The following is a 22500-nucleotide window of genomic DNA, read 5'->3' on the forward strand; positions in this document are numbered from 1 at the left end:
TGATAAGTGGAACAAACCTCTTCAGATATAATGTCCAAAAATGTATACAACTACAAGAAACACCTCACCTCATCTTCTTAAGGTATCACAGAATAAGATTATGTAAATAACTCAATTTTGACAAAAATGTCAGATAGAACCTTATAATTCTAAGGGGACGCTATGTTGAACAAGCAAAACACATCCTTACATTCATGCATGCATGTAGCATTTAATGCTTATATTATGGTGTACTGTAGATGTACATCTCAGCATCCTCATATTCCTCTGATTCTAATGTTTTGCTCAGACCAACCAACTGCTGCTGAGCAACATATGGACCCAGAAGACTCTGTCGCCAAGGAGATCCTGTGTGTGCTAGTGCTGTTGGTTGTGGTGATGGTGTGTGGGTTAGCTTCGGCCCTCTACAGACAGAGCAGGAAGAATCAGACAGCAGGTACACACACGCAAACACACACACACACACACACACACACACACACACACACACACACACACACACACACACACACACACATACACACATACATACACACACACACACACACAAACGCACATGCACACGCATGCACATATGACACATATCATGTTATAGTTTTCTCTACCATTTTCCCTGACAGATAACATACTGTATGTGCATGCTCAATATCCAAAGTTAATAAGATAAAACAAGCAGGTCTTCTTGTGGCATCTCTGTGTGTGTATGTGTGATTGTGTACTGAGCTACTGCAACAGCAGCATGGTCAGATATACCCCTGTGGTTTTGAGTGAAGCTTCCTGCAGGCTGCAGGCATGGCCAGTCCTATGTAGTGCTCTCAGCTACCACCCCTCTCATACCTTATTATCTAGGCACACACACACACACACACACACACACAGACACACACACACACACACACACACACACACACACACACACACACACACACACACACACACACACACACACACACACACACACATACATACACACACACACAAACACAGCACTTCCACCAGGACTTGGAGGGTTAGCTTCAGCCAGTTAGCATGGCATTTGGTCACCAACATTTTTGAAAACATGGCGTCACATGGTTGCAACTTCCAGCACCAGTTTTACATGCTGATGTAGAGGACAACTCATACACGAGTGTAGTGTTGGGCACGAGCGTCCTCACACATCCATGTTGGTTAAACATTTCTGGAAGACAACAACAAACGACTGCCTACTTGGATTAAGCTACGGATACTTGACTTAATGCCTACATCATTTAGGTTTTATTATACCAGACTTTGTGATAAATAAAAGAGAAAATGTAAATGTTGTCATATTAGGTTACTATTATTTGCATTATTTGCAGGCTGGCAGGGTAGGCCTACTATGACAATGCATTTTACCAGATGCGTAGCAATGACCTAAATCCAATTATCAGCCTACTCACTGTGTCCTGTAGACTATGCAAACTATTAAACGCACAGGCTGTAGTTCCTACCTGTAGTCCATGACAACGCAGCATTGGGATCATGTAACCTATGTCTCCCCTTGATTTAAAATAAAATAAATGTCTGTGGCTTTAGTTTGCTTTCCTGCAACATTGACATATGCATTTGATATAAACAGTCAGGCTGCCTGTCGAGACAACCCTGTCTGTCCCCTTTACTAATAGCCTAGATGGTGTCAAATGAACGTTTCTGTTAGTGACAGCAGACTCTTGAAATGCCTGATTGCTCGAAAGACAATACAGCTGAGGGGTGTGCGTTTCTATCGGTAAGTTTAATTTGCAAATGTAGGTTTAACAAGCTGCAAATTCACACTGGGTGCAGCAAAAATCCCAGCTACCCACAACTTTCTTATGTCCCATGTCTACTTATTTATAGGCTAGTCATTTTTGTTGAATAGCCATATTGCACACTTAATAGCCTAATACAGCCAGTCCAAAGCATTTAGGTATCATTATTTGTATAGCCTAAAGGCTATACAATGCTCGGCCTGTTTATTATATTATCACATATGAAGGTCACATTATAGGATTTCGAGACAAGGGGCAAACTTCTACACAACCATTCCCAAAATATTATCCCAACCAATGCGCCTGTAACAACTGTAGGTGAAGAGCGTTCCCGAACAACTTCTAATTCTAGCTGGTGCCGGAAACGAGCACCCATGAAACGCCATTTTCATAAAGATGGCTGCAGTCAATTTCAAACTTTTATGGCTGAAGTAGCTAGCCTAGCATGGGCCATTGAAATGAATGGGGGTGGGACTTAGTCAGTCTCTTTAGTTATATATAATACGCTATCTCACCTCCCTCATGTTGGCCCCTCCCTCTGTTCTAATCTGTTACAGCATGTGGCCCATCCAGCCTTCACACCAGCGATCACGTCAGGGAGGTAAGACTGAGACTTTCATAAATAAACTGAAAGTATAAACACTGCTCACAGCTAAGAACGAGAGTTTTATAAATAAACCAAAAGTAGAAACACTGCACACAGACCACAGAAATGCTACCTCTGTTGCACGTGATTGTAGTGGTCACCAGTTGTGTGCTGGGCTGGAGGGTAAGAATGTTCTTGACAGACCTATTCAACTCTCCCAGAGAAGAATGGATAAAGGACAGGAGTCCTAAACAATGTTTTTTTTATTAATTATTTCATTTTGTACAGTGTGTATTAAATAAGACTCTTAAATCTCTCTCTCGGTCTCGCTCTCGCTTTCTCTCTGTCTCGCTCTCTCTCTCTCTTGCTCTCTCTCTCACACTTTCTCTCTCTCTCTATCTCTCTCTCTCTCACACACACACACACAAACACACACACGTACGCATGTGCACAGACACTCTCTCTCTCTCTCTCTCTCTCTCTCTCTCCCATCCTCTCTCTGTTATTGTTAATGAGAGCATATGAGCTTGATTTGATACCTACAAAAAAACCTACTGCCATCTAGTGACAAATGGTCATAACAGAAAATCTACATGTGACAGTTAAGGCATTGGATAAGGTACATCTGTATGGTGAGCATTTAATAATAGATACAATATACAAACAAGATGTCTGAATTGGGAAGTGAGAATGTGAAAAAAACAACACAAAATGATTTCTTAACTTAAACCGGCTCTGTTGTTTGTTTGACAGATGCAATGTGCTTGTTTGTTTATTTGTTGGTTTAGCTGTCCAAGTAACATTGTATTTACAGTAGCTCCAGTACAGTAATGAAGAAGACGGTATGATATTAGAGTATTCTATTGTTTTATCAACATCATGTAATGTGTTGTCCTCTAGCCCAATGATTACGAGATGTCTGAGTAGCTGGGCAACATTCCAATAACCAGGGCAACGGTCAGTAGCCTCTACTGCCCTGCAGGTGCACCACACCGACCCTCTGTGACCTCACTGTGTTCTACCATCAGACCAGTCACACAAGGCCCAGACCAGGGGCCTCATGTACAAAGACTTGCGTGGATTTCATACTAAAACACTGCGTACGTGCAAACCTGAAAAGTAGCGTACGCACAGAAAAATCCTGATGTATGAAACTGTGCGTATGCAGCATTCCACGCAGCTTTTCTTTGTACATCCCAATTAACGTGAAATTACGCGTACATGCACGAGCATTACACTCCACCCTCTCTCCTCCCTCAATCACACTCATTTTAATATGCTAACTAGAAGGCCACTCGAGAGCGCAGACCTCCGCGAAGACAAAATGGCCTATCCTGCAATATTAACAATGAAAACTAATTTGTGGATCCATTCATACTCGAACCTGCTCCAAAGTTTAATAATTGAAATCATCAAATTAGGCTAATACAAAAAAGTTTATGTCCAGCGAATGCGAGGTAGAAGTGTTTATCTGACGAAATGGCAATAATCTTACGTCTTTATCATCTGTAATTAATACCCCCCCCTCAGTAGTGGCAGAGCGTAGCAGTGGCTAGTTATAGGGTCAGAGATCGTGGCAGAATTATTGGTCAGTCTGCAAGTAGGTGACAGGATTCGCATAACTGGGTTTGATGCATTTGAACCATTACAACACTGCATTAATTAAAAAAAACATTAAATCAATCGTGTCCAAGTAGGCTACCACGCATGGCGCACTTAAGGTGGAATAAACGAAGTTGATCCAGGCCACATCGCCACAACATTACGTTTTCTGGATCATATCCCTATATTTGCGCACAAGTGTGACAACAATAATGCGAATGCTTAGGCTACTCGAGGAAAGTCAAAGTATCCTATGCAGTCAATCACACTATAAGGGAAATAGCTTATATCCGCGCTTATTAGTCAGCCTATCTATTTTATCTATATGTAGGCTATAGGTTTCACATTCCCTTTTAATTCGTATCCTCTAATAAGTCTATCATTATATATAGACATATAGATAGGTTGTTGCATAACTTAGTAGAATTTGAGCATGTTGCATGTCCATTTATATAGAAACATGGACCTACTTTCGAAGTGTTATCATTTTTAATAACCCACGTTTCACAATATACTGTGCAAATAAAGGCCTAGATTCGCGATCAACTAATGTTGTTGCGCTGCATTGCCTCTAAGTGTCGCCAACTGACGAGTGCTAATAGAAATACACATTGGAAATGTGCGTACGCTAGACATGAAGTTTGCGTGGAGGACCGCACATTCTCACGTTCAAGTCAGTCTTCGTACATCCGGACGTGAGCGTGAGAAGTGGCGTACGCAGCATTTTTGTGCGTACGCAAGCTTTGTACATGAGGCCCCAGCCCATCTACTGCAACTCCCAGCAGGACGATGTCATCTACTCCAATTTCGTCTGAAGAGACTGCATCCCCCATCTGTGCCAGTGCAGAATAGAAAGGGTGATTTCTACTCAGAAATATGGTTTTCTGAAATGTGAATCAAAGGAACACATTTTGATTTTCTATTTGTATTTAAATATTTAGGTGGGTTTAAACTGTAAATAGTATGACACAGCTCTCTGCAATGTTTTTGGCTTATTATAAATAAATATTGCAAAAATGTTTATTGTCGTTTGTGGCTTATTACTGTTGAGTTTATTTTTGTGGAAAAATTAACACCAATGTAGAAGCTTAAAAATATACAATATTGCAAGTAGGCTAGCCTTTGTCAGCAATATATAAGTTTGTTGAATTTAACTGAGGATGTAGCAGCAGTTGGTGGAGAGTGTAGCCTAGTTGAGGTTAGGATAACATGATAACAATAACTCAGTGGTGATGGAGTTTGTGTGACATGACATGCTGACGATGATGCTTATGATGACTTATTAATTGCAATAATGTAATGACAGTGCTGTGATCATAATAACAAATAGCGCAACATACGTTTTCTAAATAAATGATTTGCAAACCTAGACAGCAAAAGAGTGTCAAATCGACATTAATTGTTGGTCAGACTGATCAGTTTAAGTCAGAGGCCCAAAATTCAACATCGATGGCATGGAGTGGTGGTTGGTCTCGAAAGTTGGGTGTCAAAAGGGTTCTATCTCGGAAGGGTTCTCTTGGTAAAGATGGACTAAAAGACTGTAGTCTGTCGGAAATGTAGGCTACAAAATGTCAAGTCATATTCATGCACAAGCTAACTAAGCTGTATATAACTTATACGATAGACTACTGAAAGACATTAAAGGGTATTAGTTCTTAGCTGTACTGTTCTAAATGTACCAGCAATGTAGGTAGGTAGTATAGCCTACTACAGGAATAAAATATTTCCACCAACAGGTACCAAAGTTGCCCTGTTTATTTGGTGTTGTATCAATTGTCCTATAGTGATAACTGGTATACATTACAATAAGGTCTACCACAATCTAGGTTACACATGGGCTTCAGTAATGTTTTGGCGTAATAGTGTTATGTAATTATGTATTAATGGCGGATTAAAATAGAAGTAGGCCTAGTATGCGGCTACATCTCCATCGAATCAAAGGCTACATTAATTTGCATTACGAATGCTGAGATTATTTTGACAGGCCATAGGCTACAAATTGAAACACACAAAGCAGAATATTGAAAGAAAGGAGCACCAAGGTCACAGTGGCCTGTGAACCTCAGATCTCCAAAGGGGCATCACGGGCAATGCAAGGGGCAACAACTGCTATGGCCGTTGTGTCCGCCGTGAAATTGAGGATGGTGTCATCCCACACACACACATGCACACTTTCAAACATGCACTTCTTTCTCAAATGGAATTTCTTGTGGAAATTTGGTCTGAAAAGCAGTTCTGGCCAGCAGAGGGCAGCAGAGCAAAAGGAGGCTGCAGGCTGCCTTATTCAGAGAGCATGCACTAATATTGTAATCTATGCACTTCTGAAGACAGTGGGGGTAAAGTGCTGAGTCAGCAGATGCTGTGGGACTGTTGGTGTCAGCAAAACATCACTGGCAACACAGACAACATGCAGAGTTAAAGCAGAGCTAGAGTGTTTACTCTCCTGTTGTGTTCGTTTTATGTTTACTAGTTTTGTGTTCCCGGTCAAAAATGGCCGCTGCATAATAACTTGTTATAAATCCATAGTAACACACATATTATCATCTAATGATGTGATAGACCTTTGTATCAATTTGCTTTCTATTGGAACCAGTTCTGAACTTCTGTTTGCTATTTATGGCCTGTGCAGGCCTCAGTGACCTGAGCTTGTGCAAGTCAGAAAGGGGAAGATTCTGTTGCTCCAGTGATGGCTGACATAGATGCAAAGAGGGGGAGTGAGGGTGTGTTTATGTGTGTGTCTGTAATGTACAGAAGCACATATACAGTCCATCTGATCAATAAGTATGTGCCTGGACTCAATTTTATACAATGACCATTTTTTCACCCATTCATTTCTAATGGCCGGTCATTTTTGACCAGAATACACATGGGTGTTCTAAAGTTGAATAAAACACTCAAGTTGTTATAAAAATAATTATCAACATTTGTTTTGTGTGTTCAGATGCCTTGTGTTAACAAAGTCAAGAAGCCTCATGATTGTCAGAATAAGTTAACAATATTTTTTTTAGAGAGAAAAAATTGTCAATCGGTCACATTTAACTGCCAGAAATGGACCCTCTGACCAAGTCACAGCCAGAGCAGTCTCTGCGGCTGTCGACTAGCATTGCATTACTCAGAATGCAATGCATTCATGACTGATGGCTAGTTTGACATTGGGCATACCAAATAAAGCATTTCCCACATGCTGACATGAAGAAGGGTGAAAGAGAAGACAGAGAGAAAGAGAGAGAGAGAGAGAGAGAGAGAGATGAAAAGTAGCAGAAACACAGATATGAAAGGAAATAAACTTGATGAACATGGCTTTATATACTCTTTTCTTTTTGTCCATTGTAATATGGGCAAGTCCAAACTATTTTTGTACTTGAGAAGACAGAACGAGAGAGAGAGAGAGAGAGAGAGAGAGAGAGAGAGAGAGAGAGAGAGATGAGGTGAGAGAGAGAGAGAAAGGAAGACAGCAGAGAGAGGGAAAGAGGAACTGAGATTGACAGAGAGAGAACACAACACCGGGTGTTGCTGTTAATAATTTCTTTTATGCAGAAACACCAAGAGACATGCTCTGCGACAGTCATCCTGGTGGAGAAACAGGTCATGGAAATGATGACGACAAAAAAGGGCTTTCCTTTCCCCCTGCAGCTAACTGAACGTCTAACTGTGCAGGGCACGTATGTGTCATTCATGCTTGTGTTCACACTGGAGAGGATGGGACATATTGCACTCCTACTTCCGCTGCTGAGTCACTACTAATGTGAACTGAAGTGACTGAAGTGAGGCCTGCAGAGATAAATTGATTCCTCATCGCTCTGTTCTCTCAAGTGAACTAGAGAAGACAGAGCATATGACTGTAGTGTGGTGACCTTTCAATAAATATAAAATAATAATAATAATAATAATAATAATAATAAATACATCTAACACTGTTGCACGTCACACTCTACTCTAGAGGAGAAGTATCTTAAAGTGGCGTCACCACAGCTGATTAGTATGTGTGGTTAAGAGGGAACAGAGGAGGAGTCTTAACTGTGGTCTTAACAGATCTTACACACTAAGATCTGTAAGATCTGTTAAGACCACAGTTAAGACTCCTCCTCTGTTCCCTCTTAACCACACATACTAATCAGCTGTGGTGACGCCACTTTAAGATACTTTGTGAGTCCACTACGACGACTCACACAGAAACCTGATAGAAAGACAAGCAGATCGATAGTTAGATAGATAGATAGGTAGATAGATAGATAGATAGATAGATAGATAGATAGATAGATTAAAAAGAGATAACAAAGATAGATAGATTAAAAAGAGATAACAAAGAGAGAGGGAAGACACTTTAACAGGATACATTTATTTCAAAGAAAGGCTGAAGGTTACTTAATGCTTGTTCCACACCAAGGATAAACATGGAGACACAGTTGGTCGTCTTCTTCTGTCTGCTTGCTGGTGAGTTGCTCTAACGACATCATACCGACACACACCCGCTGCAACACTGCTTACGTCCAAAATAACACACACACACACACATGAGCGTCAGTAATGCAACACAATGCAATGTAGACCTCCACTCACCCACTCACACACAGACAAAAGTAAGTAATGATGATATTGATGTTTAGTAAGTAATGGCAATAATCACTCAATTAACCAACACTCGAAAGAAAATCACACTTGCAGAACTTTAGTGTTGAATTGTATTGTTCCTGTTTTTGTCACCTTTTTTCAAATTCAATTGAATTACTTATGCGCTTACGTACAAAATAACTCTCGCACATATACATGTGTGTATACGTGTGTGTACACATGCGCGCAAACACACACACACACACACACGGTTAGTACTATATTTGTCCATAACTGTTCTATTCTGGTGAAATAAACAGTAATTTAATGTAATTGTGTTTTATGGTAAAACAGACTCAATGTCCTCCACATTTATACCCTGGGTCTCAGGAGGTTAAGAGAATGATCCTGTCTTTGCTTGTGTCTGTGTGTGCCCATGTGTGTGTGTGTGTGTGTGTGTGTGTGTGTGTGTGTGTGTGTGTGTGTGTGTGTGTGTGTGTGTGCGTGTGTGTGTGTGTGTGTGTGTGTGAGTGTGTGTGTGTGTGTGTGTGTGTGTGTGTGTGTATGGGTTTGTAGGTCTTCATCCTGTGGAGTCTGTGATCAGGGTGACTGGATATGTAGGTAAATCAGCAGTGATCAAATGCCCCTATGATAGAAGATATGTGGGATACTCCAAGTACCTCTGCAGAGGAAAGTGCATCTGGGGGAGTAAAGACATTCCTGTCAGCACTGAAGCAGGTCAGACCAGAGCAGTCAATGGAAGATTCTCTCTGCATGATGACACCACTGCTGGAGTCTTCACTGTGACCATCACTGGACTGACTGCAGGGGATTCTGGGCAGTACTGGTGTGGAGTTAAAACAGGACCTGGACAATTTGATGTGTTCACTGAAGTTGCGTTAAATATTAAAAAAGGTGACAGTCAAGACATTTCAGCAGATTTGACCAGTTTGATCTTTTCTTTTTAAATCAAGACTTATCTCTGCATATCATGTCTTAATGTAATGAGCCTTAACTGTTTACCTATATCCCCCCATCACACTCTCTCTCTCTCCCTCTCTCTCTCATTCTTTCTCTCTCTCTCACCCTCTCTCTCTCTCTCTCTCTCTCTCTCTCTCTCTCTCTCAGCTCCCCCTCCCACTCCAATCTCAACACTTGCGCCTTCCTCATCATCATCTTCATTTTCCAACACCTCCCAAACTGAGCCCGTTGAGAAGACAACCATCAGTGGTTAGTGTTCACCTCCAGATTTGTCAATGTTTGAAAATAAAGAAAAACAACAGACACTGTATCATATGAAACATTGCTTGAGTTTCATTTCTCCCTTAATGCATTGGATTTATTTTATTAAATCACATATAATTTCTTGCTAAAACAATCAATTCATACAGGTTAGTGTCTATGTTAAACAAGCTAGAAGCATCCTTATGTTCATATGTCCGTCTATATGAAAAATGGACATATAAGCATCCTCATGATCCTCTGATTCTATAATGTCTTGAACAGACCAAGAAACAGCTGCTGAGCATCAGGAGGACCCAGAAGACTCTGTTGTCATGGTGATCCTGTGTGTTGTGGTGCTGCTGGTCATGGTGATGGTGTGTGGGTTAGTTTCAGCCCTCTACTACAGACAGAGGAGGAACAAGCAGACAGCAGGTACACACACACACACACACACACACACACACACACACACACTCATCACACGCACACACACTCATCACACACACACACACACTCATCCACACACACACACACACACACACACACACACACACACACACACACACACACACACACACACACACACACACACACTCATCACACACACACACACACACACACACACACACACACACACACTTGTGTTTGGGGGTGGATGGGTGCATGTTTATGTGGGTGTGGGTGCAAATTTGACAGCGTATTTTGAGCGAAGGCAAACTCACAAAGTAGGCTGAGTCAGTTAATGCAACACAGTCTCACTCCCTACTCGTCAAAGGTCTGACGCATGGTCAAGGTTCCTTGGCGTCAAATTCCAACGAGAAAGGTGTACCTTTTGCGTTGTTTTTCGACGTGGGGGTCCGTCAGATAGACATTCATGTTAATCCCTCACCGTCAGATATAGACGAAAGGAAATCAATGTCCATCAAAGGTGATGCCGTCACGCAACCCAGTCTGAAAATCTAACAGGCTTACAAAATAGCATGGCGAAAAAATGGCTGTTACATTCTTTTGAAGCTGCAGCAACGTGATATCTCGTAGCTCGCTAGACCCTCATTCTGCCTGAGAAGGACCAAACCAGCAAGGTAACTACCATTTTATTCGTTTCTGAGCTAGGACTAGGCCTACTTCTTTTGTAAACAACTTGTTTTACATATTTATGTTTGTTTATACAGAATGTAATCGATATGTGCTTTCACAACTGATCAACAAATGGACCATTTTCTTGTGTTTGCACTAGCTTCGATACTAGACAGCAGTAGCGAGATATGTAAACATCCGGTAACGGCGAAGCTGGTTACGGTCATGTGACACACGCAACCACAAGAAAGCGGAAACGCGGCATAGAGCGAGCCATGTGGAGAAAGTTAAGCGACGTACATTTTGTAAACAATAATGCTGTTTTTTGTTGTTGTTTTCGAACAAAATATAAGCCTAGTTATCCTGAACAACACTCCTTCATGGTGTACAAAGCCTACAATCGTGCGATTTTAGTGCATTTTTTCAGTGCAGTTCAAAGTCTTGTAAGTGTAAAAGACATGGTCAAATTATAGGCCTACATGAATTAGCTAAATAAATCATTATTCGACACGTTATGCTTACATTTTCGAAATGAGTGCAATGATTTAATTTGACATTAAATTGCCTTGTTTTAAGCAGGTCAGTCTCACAATAAGTTATTTATCCTTGGGTCTGGGTAACTCATGGGACAAAACATGTTGTTAATATAGGCTATTACCGTTTTATCCTGAAAAAAAAGCCAACATTTCTGTGTCCAAAGTATTGCATTTCTGCAGTGTAGGCTACTATGTAGTGCAGCTTTTAATGTACAAAGTACTGTATTTTCCTACATATGAACTACAAATATTCCTCCAAAACCAGTGTTGACATTTGAAGTAGGCCTATTGGAGTTATTTTTTAGTATTGTATTATTTGAATATTTACCCACAACAGTTTTATGTAGGCCTAATGTATTCTCAAGGCCATTTTTGCATAGGCTCTTCCTTTTTCATGCTAGAGATAATGTTATTGTAACCATTGGCCATTTCATGTTTCAAACCTTTGAAATAATTTTACTGATGTTTACTGTTACACCTTAATGTTGCTTCAGTGCTTCAGCAATGCCAAGACACAATCTGTGAAGCCTGGCCCTGAAGAAGAGGAGGCATGGCCTGTCCCAATGCATGCAGGGCAAAACGAACATACATTTTGTGAGTATTGCTAATATTAAATGACATCCAGGTATACAATACACAACTATGTATAGGCTTGTTGCACGAGTGGCTCTTGGTGGGCTCATTTGTTTCCGATGGAGCCAGGTGTGTTTGAACCTGTCGCTATTGTTAATGTAATTAGTGTCTACACCGACTAGGTTGGTTGTGGCACCTAGTGAATCAGCACTTTACAATAAAGAAGGATTTATGCATGTGTTAAATTTGTTATTATTGGCCAAACAAGTAATTCAGTGTCGGAGTAAACATGTAAGAAGCAGAATATAACAGAGGATGTCGTTACAACACAGCTAACACTCCACCGGAGATAGACGAGCCCACCGAGGACCCTTTCGTGCGACTAGTCAATTAGTCTATGTAAATAAAATGATGGGGCAAATAAAGCAGAATGGTGGCTAGGTTGGCATTTAATTATAGTATATAAGTATATATACTCTTTTGATCCCGTGAGGGAAATTTGGTGTCTGCATTTATCCCAATCCGTGAATTAGTGAAACACACTCAGCACACAGTGAACACACAGTGAGGTGAAGCACACACTAATCCCGGCGCAGTGAGCTGCCTGCAACAACAGCGGCGCTCGGGGACAGTGAGGCTTGCTCAAGGGCACTTCAGCCGTGCCTACTGGTCGGGGTTCGAACCGGCAACCCTCCGGTTACAAGTCCGAAGCGCTAACCAGTAGGCCACGGCTGCCCTTAGGTAGTGGTTGCAAGGTTGTTGCTAGGGCAATTGAGATGGTTCCTAGGTTGTTGCTATGGTAGAAATGGTGGTGGCTATGCTAAACATGCTAGGGTAATCATGTTGGTTGCTGTGGTGGTTGCTAGGTTGACATTATGGTGGTGGTTGTTAGGTCAGTGGTAGGGTAGGGTAATTGAGATGGTTCCTAGGATGTTGCTATGGTAGATATGTTGGTTGCTATATTAAACAAAGCGGTTGCTATGCTGGTTGCTAGGGTAATCACGTTGGTTGCTATGGTGGTTGCTAGGTTGACATTATGGTGGTGGTTGTTAGGTCAATGGTAGGGTAATTGAGATGGCTAACCATAGCGGTTGCTATGCTAGTTGCTAGGGTAATCATGTTGGTTGCTATGCTGGTTGCTAGGGTAATCTTGTTGGTTGCATGAACATTGTAGTGGTGGGTGGTTGCTAGGTTGTTGATTGGGTAATTGAGATGGTTGCTAGGGTGCTGCTAGGGTAGATATGGTGGTTGCAATGTGGTAGGGTAATAGAGAAGGTTCCTAGGTTGTTGCCATGGTAAATATGTTGGTTGCTATATTAAACAAAGTGGTTGCTATGCTAGTTGCTAGGGTAATCATGTTGGTTGCTATGGTGGTTGCTAGGTTGACATTATGGTGGTGGTTGTTAGGTCAATGGTAGGGTAATTGAGATGATTCCTAGGTTGTTGCTATGGTAGATATGTTGGCTGCTATACTAACCATAGCGGTTGCTATGCTGGTTGCTATGGTAATCATGTTGGTTGCTATGCTGGTTTCTTGGGTAATCTTGTTGGTTGCTATGGTGGTTGCTAGGTTGACATTACAGTGGTGGTTGCTAGGTTCTTGATAGGGTAATTGAGATGGTTGCTAGGGTAGATATGGTGGTTGCAATGTGGTAGGGTAATAGAGATGGTTCCTAGGTTGTTGCCATGGTAGATATGCTGGTTGCTTTACTAAACATAACAGTTGCTATGCTGGTTGCTAGGGTAATCATGAAAAGCCCATAGCCTGTAGATGTCAATGAATATGAATGAAGACATGTCCCACCTTCCTACGTACTTTGGTGTATCATAAGGTGTACATAGGCCCATATTGTAGATCGAGAAGCAAATTGTTCAGTTGATACATTTTGGCCTACACTATTAAGGGACAGCTGAGTTGACCACATAAACCATATATTTTCTGAAAGCCCATAGCCTGTAGATGTCAATGAATATGAATTAAGACATGTCCCACCTTCCTACATACTTTGGTGTATTATAAGGTGTACATAGGCCCATATTGTAGATTGAGAAACAAATTGTTCAGTTGATACATTTTGGCCTACACTATTAAGGGACAGCTGAGTTGACCACCTAAACCATATATTTTCTGAAAGCCCATAGCCTGTAGATGTCAATGAATATGAATGAAGACATGTCCCACCTTCCTACGTACTTTGGTGTATCAAAAGGCGTACATAGGCCCATATTGTAGATTGAGAAACAAATTGTTCAGTTGATACATTTTGGCCTACACTATTAAGGGACAGCTGAGTTGACCACCTAAACCATATATTTTTTGAAAGCCCATAGCCTGTAGATGTCAATGAATATGAATGAAGACATGTCCCACCTTCCTACGTACTTTGGTGTATCAAAAGGCGTACATAGGCCCATATTGTAGATTGAGAAACAAATTGTTCAGTTGATACATTTTGGCCTACACTATTAAGGGACAGCTGAGTTGACCACCTAAACCATATATTTTTTGAAAGCCCATAGCCTGTAGATGTCAATGAATATGAATGAAGACATGTCCCACCTTCCTACGTACTTTGGTGTATCATAAGGTGTACATAGGCCCATATTGTAGATCGAGAAGCAAATTGTTCAGTTGATACATTTTGGCCTACACTATTAAGGGACAGCTGAGTTGACCACCTAAACCATATATTTTCTGAAAGCCCATAGCCTGTAGATGTCAATGAATATGAATTAAGACATGTCCCACCTTCCTACGTACTTTGGTGTATCAAAAGGCGTACATAGGCCCATATTGTAGATTGAGAAACAAATTGTTCAGTTGATACATTTTGGCCTACACTATTAAGGGACAGCTGAGCTGACCACATAAACCATATATTTTCTGAAAGCCCATAGCCTGTAGATGTCAATGAATATGAATGAAGACATGTCCCACCTTCCTACGTACTTTGGTGTATCAAAAGGCGTACATAGGCCCATATTGTAGATTGAGAAACAAATTGTTCAGTTGATACATTTTGGCCTACACTATTAAGGGACAGCTGAGTTGACCACATAAACCATATATTTTCTGAAAGCCCATAGCCTGTAGATGTCAATGAATATGAATTAAGACATGTCCCACCTTCCTACGTACTTTGGTGTATCATAAGGTGTACATAGGCCCATATTGTAGATTGAGAAACAAATTGTTCAGTTGATACATTTTGGCCTACACTATTAAGGGACAGCTGAGTTGACCACCTAAACCATATATTTTCTGAAAGCCCATAGCCTGTAGATGTCAATGAATATGAATGAAGACATGTCCCACCTTCCTACGTACTTTGGTGTATCAAAAGGCGTACATAGGCCCATATTGTAGATTGAGAAACAAATTGTTCAGTTGATACATTTTGGCCTACACTATTAAGGGACAGCTGAATTGACCACCTAAACCATATATTTTCTGAAAGCCCATAGCCTGTAGATGTCAATGAATATGAATTAAGACATGTCCAACCTTTTCACTTCGGTGCAACAACCAACCTAGTCCGTGTAGACACTAATTACATTAACAATAGCGACAGGTTCAAACACACCTGGCTCCATCGGAAACAAATGAGCCCACCAAAAACCACTCGTGCAACAAGCCTATACATAGTTGTGTATTGTATACCTGGATGTCATTTAATATTAGCAATACTCACAAAATGTATGTTCGTTTTGCCCTGCATGCATTGGGACAGGCCATGCCTCCTCTTCTTCAGGGCCAGGCTTCACAGATTGTGTCTTGGCATTGCTGAAGCACAATTAAGGTGTAACAGTAAACATCAATAAAATTATTTCAAAGGTTTGAAACATGAAATGGCCAATGGTTATAATTACATTATCTCTAGCATGAAAAAGGAAGAGCTTATGCAAAAATGGCCTTGAGAATACATTAGGCATACATAAAACTGTTGTGGGTAAATATTCAAATACTACAATACCAAAAAAATAACTCCAATAGGCCTACTTCAAATGTCAACACTGGTTTTGGAGGAATATTTGTAGTTCATATGCAGGAAAATACAGTACTTTGTACATTAAAAGCTGCACTACATAGTAGCCTACACTGCAGAAATGCAATACTTTGGACACAGAAATGTTGGCTTTTTTTCAGGAAAAAACGGTAATAGCCTATATTAACAACATGTTTTGTCCCATGAGTTACCCAGACCCAAGGATAAATAACTTATTGTGAGACTGACCTGCTTAAAACTAGGCAATTTAATGTCAAATTAAATCATTGCACTCATTTCGAAAATTTAAGCATAACGATGTATTTAGCTAATTCATGTAGGCCTATAATTTGACCAAGTCTTTTACACTTACAAGACTTTGAACTGCACTGAAAAATTGCACTAAAATCGCACGATTGTAGTAGGCTTTGTACACCATGAAGGAGTGTTGTTCAGGACAACTAGACCTATATTTTGTTAGAAAACAACAACAAAAAACAGCATTCTTGTTTACAAAATTTACGTCGCTTAACTTTCTCCACATGGCTCGCTCTATGCCGCGTTTCCGCTTTCTTGTGGTTGCGTGTGTCACATGACCGTAACCAGCTTCGCCGTTACTGGATGTTTACATATCTCGCTACTGCTGTCAAGCTAGTGCAAACACAAGAAAATGGTCCATTTGTTGATCAGTTGTGAAAGCACATATCAATTACATTCTGTATAAACAAACATAAATATGTAAAACAAGTTGTTTACAAAAGAAGTTCCCCTAGCTCAGAAATGAATAAAATGGTAGTTACCTTGCTGGTTTGGTCCTTCTCAGGCAGAATGAGGGTCTAGCGAGCTACGAGATATCACGTTGCTGCAGCTTCAAAATAATGTAACAGCCATATTTTTTCGCCATGCTATTTTGTAAGCCTGTTAGATTTTCAGACTGGGTTGCGTGACGGCATCACCTTTGATGGACATTTGATTTCCTTTCGTCTATATCTGACGGTGAGGGATTAACATGAATGTCTATCTGACGGACCCCCACGTCGAAAAACAACGCAAAAGGTACACCTTTCTCGTTGGAATTTGACGCCAAGGAACCTTGACCATGCGTCAGACCTTTGACGAGTAGGGAGTGAGACTGTGTTGGTTAATTACAGTAATTTATTCCACTGCTTGGTTGAATTTCCCATTGTCCTACGTAATTTAGAACGACCATTAACCGTATGTTATCTGCACACCTATGAAGTAGATCCATTTTTTTGGCCGTATCACACTTGTATATTAATTCGCCGAACTCGTGAAGTTTAAATGAACTGTCACGTTGCATCCGAGCTGTAAAATGCATACGTTCAGAACATTGCAACATTGTAGCATATGACGGAGGTGGCTTTTAGCTAGATGGATGACAGCAGGCTAAGTAAAATAGCGATGTTTCAAAGCTAAAGTTCATCAGAATCTTGGGATACGCCCGCTTGACAACGGGAGAGATAGAACTAACGACTGGCCTTTGGCCGTAGCAACCATCCATTTAGAACTAGTAACGGCAGTTTGTCCTGTGAGTTGAGAAATTAGTTGATATGTGTCGGAAGAATTTAGTTCTACAAACAAGACAGTTTTAGCGATTAAAACGTTTAAATTGTAACAGGAAATGAACACAACGCAAGTGGCAACAGTGGAATAAGCGGGATAATGGACTCCACCGTGGTCTGTTCACAGAAGTTAATGCACTCCGCTTCGCGTCGGGGCCGTTTTACAACCTCGACCGTGCATTAACTTCTGTGAACAGACCACCGTGTCGTCCATTATCCCTTACAAAGAAAGATACTAATTTAACACGTGTGATTTGCTTTTTCAATTTCACTTCACCGGAGGGGTCTTGTCCATTTCAGAGTTACCACCTTGGCATGGCTTCATGCTACCTATCTGTTTGTTTGTGTGTGTGTGTGTGTGTGTGTGTACATGTATTTGTGTGCGTGTGTGCGCCTATGTGTATGTGTTATAGACAGAGTGCATTACAATGAGTTAAATTATTCACACAATACATTTGAATTATTTTTCTGCACACACTCAGTGACAGTTAGGAGTTGGCTATGAGTAAGGCCTTAACCCAAAGCCAGGGGACTACCCACTTTCCTTTGCAATATGAGTAAACCAAAGATGGTCGCAATCTCTTGCTTGTATATTCAGGCCTGAAGCCACGGTTCACATGCAGTATGACTCAGTGGATCCACTGATGCATTGAGTCTGTGGTTAGAGCTTGACACATCCGAACCCCTTGAATAACTTAGTGCAATCAACTTCCCTTTACTCACACACACACACACACACACACACACACACACAAACACACGCATGTGCGCGCGCACACACACACACACACACACACACACACACACACACAGCAGCCCCACCCTATCTCACCTTCCTCATGTTGGTCCCTCCCTCTGTTCTACTCTGTTACAGCGTGCGGCCCATCCAGCCTTCACACCAGCGATCACGTGGAGGAGGTAAGACTGAGACTTTTATACATAACCTGAAAGTAGATACAACGCTCACATACCGCAGACACACTACATCTCATTCACAGTTGTTTTCTGTATTTTATATTGTTAGGGTGAGAAAGCTGCTGACAGCAAATGTCCACTGCTGAATCTCTCTCTCTCTCTCTCTCTCTCTCTCTCTCTCTCTCTCTCTCTCTCTCTCTCTGTTACTGTATTGTAAATGATGACATATGAGCTTGATTTGATACCTACAAAAATAAACTACTGCCATCTAGTGGCTAATATTGACAGTAAAGGCAATGGATAAGGTACATCTGTACTTTGAACTCAGATAAATTGAAGATACAAAAAGATGTATAAATTGGAAAGTGGAAATGTTAATCTATTATTTTTAAAGAAAGACTTTTTGTGACCTAATTATAAGGTCTGTCTCTTCCACCTGCACATTAAGGGCCAAACTTTTGCTATCTGTTGTTCCCTGTTGGTGGAACCAGTTCTTACCAGAGCAAGGGCATCCCTCTCTACCTTCAAAACAATCTTGAAGACCCATAGAGTTCCTCCACTCCTAGCACTACCAACAACTACACTTGCTAATTCTAGCACCTACCACTGGATAAGAACTGACTCTTCTAGGACTTACCACTTGATAAGAACTGACTCTTCTAACTCCTACCACTGGATAAGAACTGACACTTGACTCCTATTGCTGCACTAACTTGTCCTCATCGCACTGTACTTCAATTGTTTCCCTTTTTTGTAAGTCACTTTGGTTAAAAGGGGTCAGCTTAAATTACTGAATGTAAATGCAAATGTTCATGTGTCATGCCTCAGAAAATAACAACAAATGACATCTATAATCAAATAACTCAGCTCTGTTTGTTTGTGTTTGATTGATGTGCTTGTTTGTTTGTGTGTTTGTGTATCCCTAATGCTACTATAAAAACATGTTAGTATAACCAAAGATCCTTAATATACATGCTTTATCAACCGTCTCTGGTATAACTTTTTTTTTCCAGAACATTTTTTTTTTCTGTGTTATGACCATTCTGTTGTTTCATCATCATACTGTATGCATATGTTGTCCTCTAGCCCAATGATTACGAGATGTCTGAGGAGCTGGGCAGCATTCCAGTAACCAGGGCAACGGTCAGCAGCCTCTACCGACCCTCTGTGACCTCACTGTGTTCCACTGTTAAGCCAGTCACACAAGGCTCAGACCAGCCCATCTACTGCAACTCCCAGGAGGACAACATCATCTACTCCAATGACATTTTGCCTGAAGAAACTACATCCCCCACAATGCACTATTCATGTGTAGTTGCACCACAAATGGGTAACTCTGATAACACTCCATCTGCACTGGTGCAGAATAGGGAGGGTGATATTATCTACTCAGAAGTACGGCTCCCATAAATGTGAGTCAAAGTAACATACTGTTTGCAGTGGTTATAGTGGGATTAACAGGGAAAATTAGCTTCTTGGTCACTTCTGTACATGCAGAAAATTAACTCACCATTTAATTTAACAATATCATCTTGCTATATGAAAGAATATATTTATTATTCTAAAACTGATAGTTCCGGTCCCTGATTGTGATTGGCTGAATCGTGTTCAATGCCGTTGTAAAATCCAGCATAAACATACACCTTGACCGCAATTCATTCTATATTACTGCGCTACCATAACTTGATATAAAAGTTAAAGTAGCTGCGTCTCGACGTTGCTTGGCAACTATTCAGATAGAGGAAATATATTTATTGGTGGAAGAATGATTATCTATGAATAAATCGGTATTTATAGCAACAGTTTTAGAAAAGCAATAAGCCCCTCGAGTCTGTAGGTTACGCTGATTCTACAACAGCTCTCCACACTCCGCTACACCCCTTAGCTGTTGTAGAATCAGCGTAACCTACGGCCTCTCGGGGCTTATTGCTTAATTAATTTATCTAAGGTGGCGGAACTGCGTTCCTCCCTGTTCCCCCCACTTTAACCTCTGACTGTTTGTATTTCCCATTGTAATATTGCATTTAGGTAAATTATTATACAAGTCTGTAAATAAAGAAGGCCTGAGTGTGGTGTATGTCATCAGATTATGGATACTGTAAATAATATCTGCATTCTCCCTGTGTCATTTGCCTATAATAAATACTACAAATATGCTTGTTGTCTTTGGGGCTTATTACTGTTGTAAAAAAAAAGAACATGGTCTTTAGGAGTTCTCATATCTCTTATATTTTCTCACGTGTTGTTGCAAGAGTAGAATTTTAAATAAATATACAAAAAAAAAACAACAAAACCATCCCACCATCAGAGAGAAATGCCTATCTGACAGCTGACAACTCTTCTCACTGAACTATTGAATTGAGACAGCGAGCTGTATTGTGGAGAACTTCAAACTAATTAGAAAGTATTGCTATTAGAGATGCTGGCCAACAGGGGGCACCAAACAGCAGGACCACACTGGTTACAGTTTTTCTCAGTCGCTTTGGTGCTTTTTGCAGATCAGAATTAAAATTCTCATAACTATTAGTTCAAAGTCCACAACATTTAGTCATTTGTGCAAATCATAGTAGCAAATTCTCCTTCCTCTGAACACATTGCAAATGCTTTTGGACATGTATCAGTTGCTTTCATACAATTCTCTGCTGTTTTTTAACATTATCATTTGCTTATGTCATGTCAGTCAAAATGAACTATACTTATGGATACTGAATAGTCGTTCCCTATAAAACTAATAGTCTTGATTTCATTGCTTGAGTCATTACATACAAAATTGTTGAACTAGTTATCAAATTTTGTCACAATTCTGTAGAATTGCTTAGAGCATACAGTAAAAATGTACGTATTCAGTGTCTTGTACTAACTTACTCCCCTAACTACAGCAATGTGTAACTTTACTGTAGTTTTCAAATGGCTGTACAAGTACTGTATAGTGCTGTCTTGAGCATGTTCAGGTAGTGTCACCGAGTTCTGACCTTTTTTTGACATGAATACGTGCTTTTGAGGATTGGACTATCCATTTTGAGCAAGTGACGTGCTTTTGCAGGTCATCCACTAGGTTTTGCAGTTTGCACTAATTGTTTTGAGAAATGCACTAACTGCTGTGCAAATGTTAATAGTGATGTGAGAATAGCACCAAAGTGATTAAGAAAAACTGTAATCTCTTTACACATGCGGCCTTCACTTTGCATGTTAGAAACACACAAGATCTTTTGTGTAAGTGGCCACAGGCCACAGCACATGAACATTTTGACTAGGAAAAATTACATATTGAATGAGTTTGCCTGAGCAAAGACAAACGGTGAGGTTCTTTCACCAACGCGTTGATGACTGAGGAGCCTGTAGGCTAAGGACCAAAGACCACCAATGAGACAGAATGTCTTCACTCACCATATACTGAATTGATATGTTTGGGATTGGGGCTACTGAAGAGCCATTTTTATTACTGCAGTCATGTGTGCATTTAGCCTTAAAATGGAGTCTCAAGCCCAGAGTACGGCCTTTAGTTTGGGTGGTTAAAGATGTGGCTTTCAGATGGACCTGTTGCACTCACACTCACAACACCCTACCCACACGCTCCAAACATGCATGAGAGAGAGAGAGAGAGAGAGAGAGAGAGAGAGAGAGAGAGAGAGAGAGACTGTGTGTGTGAGACAGAAAATAGAAAATAGAGAGCATACACAAAAGGAACATGAGAGCGCAAACAATAGATGTGGTTGGAGGAATGACATGAGATATGGACAAAAGAGGGAGAGGTTATGATTGTCCTGTCTGTCTGCATAAAACATGCCTGATGCATGATATCGCCCCCTATTGGTTTTGAAAGGTCATTGCATTTGCATATTGTTTGAGCATGTGCCCACACATAGGTTATGATTGTCCTGTCTGTCTGCATGAAACTCTGTGCATGGTATCGCCCCCTACTGGTCTTGAAAGGTCATTGCATTTGCATAGTGTTCAAGCACGTGCACACCCATGCACAAACACATACTGTATGCACATATACACCCTTGAACATGAGTGCTCTTATCTGATGGTAGCAAGTGGTCAGTTCACTCAACTAATGTCAGACGGGACCTGACACATGGCAGGGGGAACATG

At 40.7% G+C, this 22500-nt stretch overlaps 2 protein-coding genes and 1 pseudogene across 2 annotated transcripts in view; all 3 read left to right on the plus strand.

The window, feature by feature from the left end:
* The window catches only part of LOC143123742 (CMRF35-like molecule 5), a 6419-nt gene extending 1498 nt beyond the window's left edge, over positions 1-4921 (plus strand). The window contains exons 4-6 of the mRNA XM_076285038.1: positions 290-436; positions 2327-2370; positions 3256-4921. Coding sequence (XP_076141153.1) covers positions 290-436; positions 2327-2370; positions 3256-3282 — 218 coding nt within the window. The 3' untranslated portion in view covers positions 3283-4921. The remainder of the gene's footprint in view (positions 1-289; positions 437-2326; positions 2371-3255) is intronic.
* LOC143123348 (uncharacterized) overlaps positions 1-22500 on the plus strand; it is a 685973-nt pseudogene that overhangs the window by 281775 nt on the left and 381698 nt on the right.
* On the plus strand, positions 8352-20489 carry LOC143112489 (uncharacterized). Its single transcript, XM_076275096.1, has 6 exons — positions 8352-8391; positions 9085-9423; positions 9637-9738; positions 10015-10164; positions 18362-18405; positions 19489-20489. Exons 1-6 carry the CDS (start codon positions 8352-8354, stop codon positions 19810-19812), a joined length of 999 nt encoding a protein of 332 aa, XP_076131211.1. The 3' UTR covers positions 19813-20489.

This window comes from Alosa pseudoharengus, unplaced genomic scaffold, assembly GCF_046254945.1.
Source record: "Alosa pseudoharengus isolate Yale_2024_CS ecotype anadromous, Long Island Sound unplaced genomic scaffold, YU_APseudo_1.1 YU_APseudo_1.1_scf_1, whole genome shotgun sequence".
NCBI lineage: Eukaryota > Metazoa > Chordata > Actinopteri > Clupeiformes > Clupeidae > Alosa > Alosa pseudoharengus.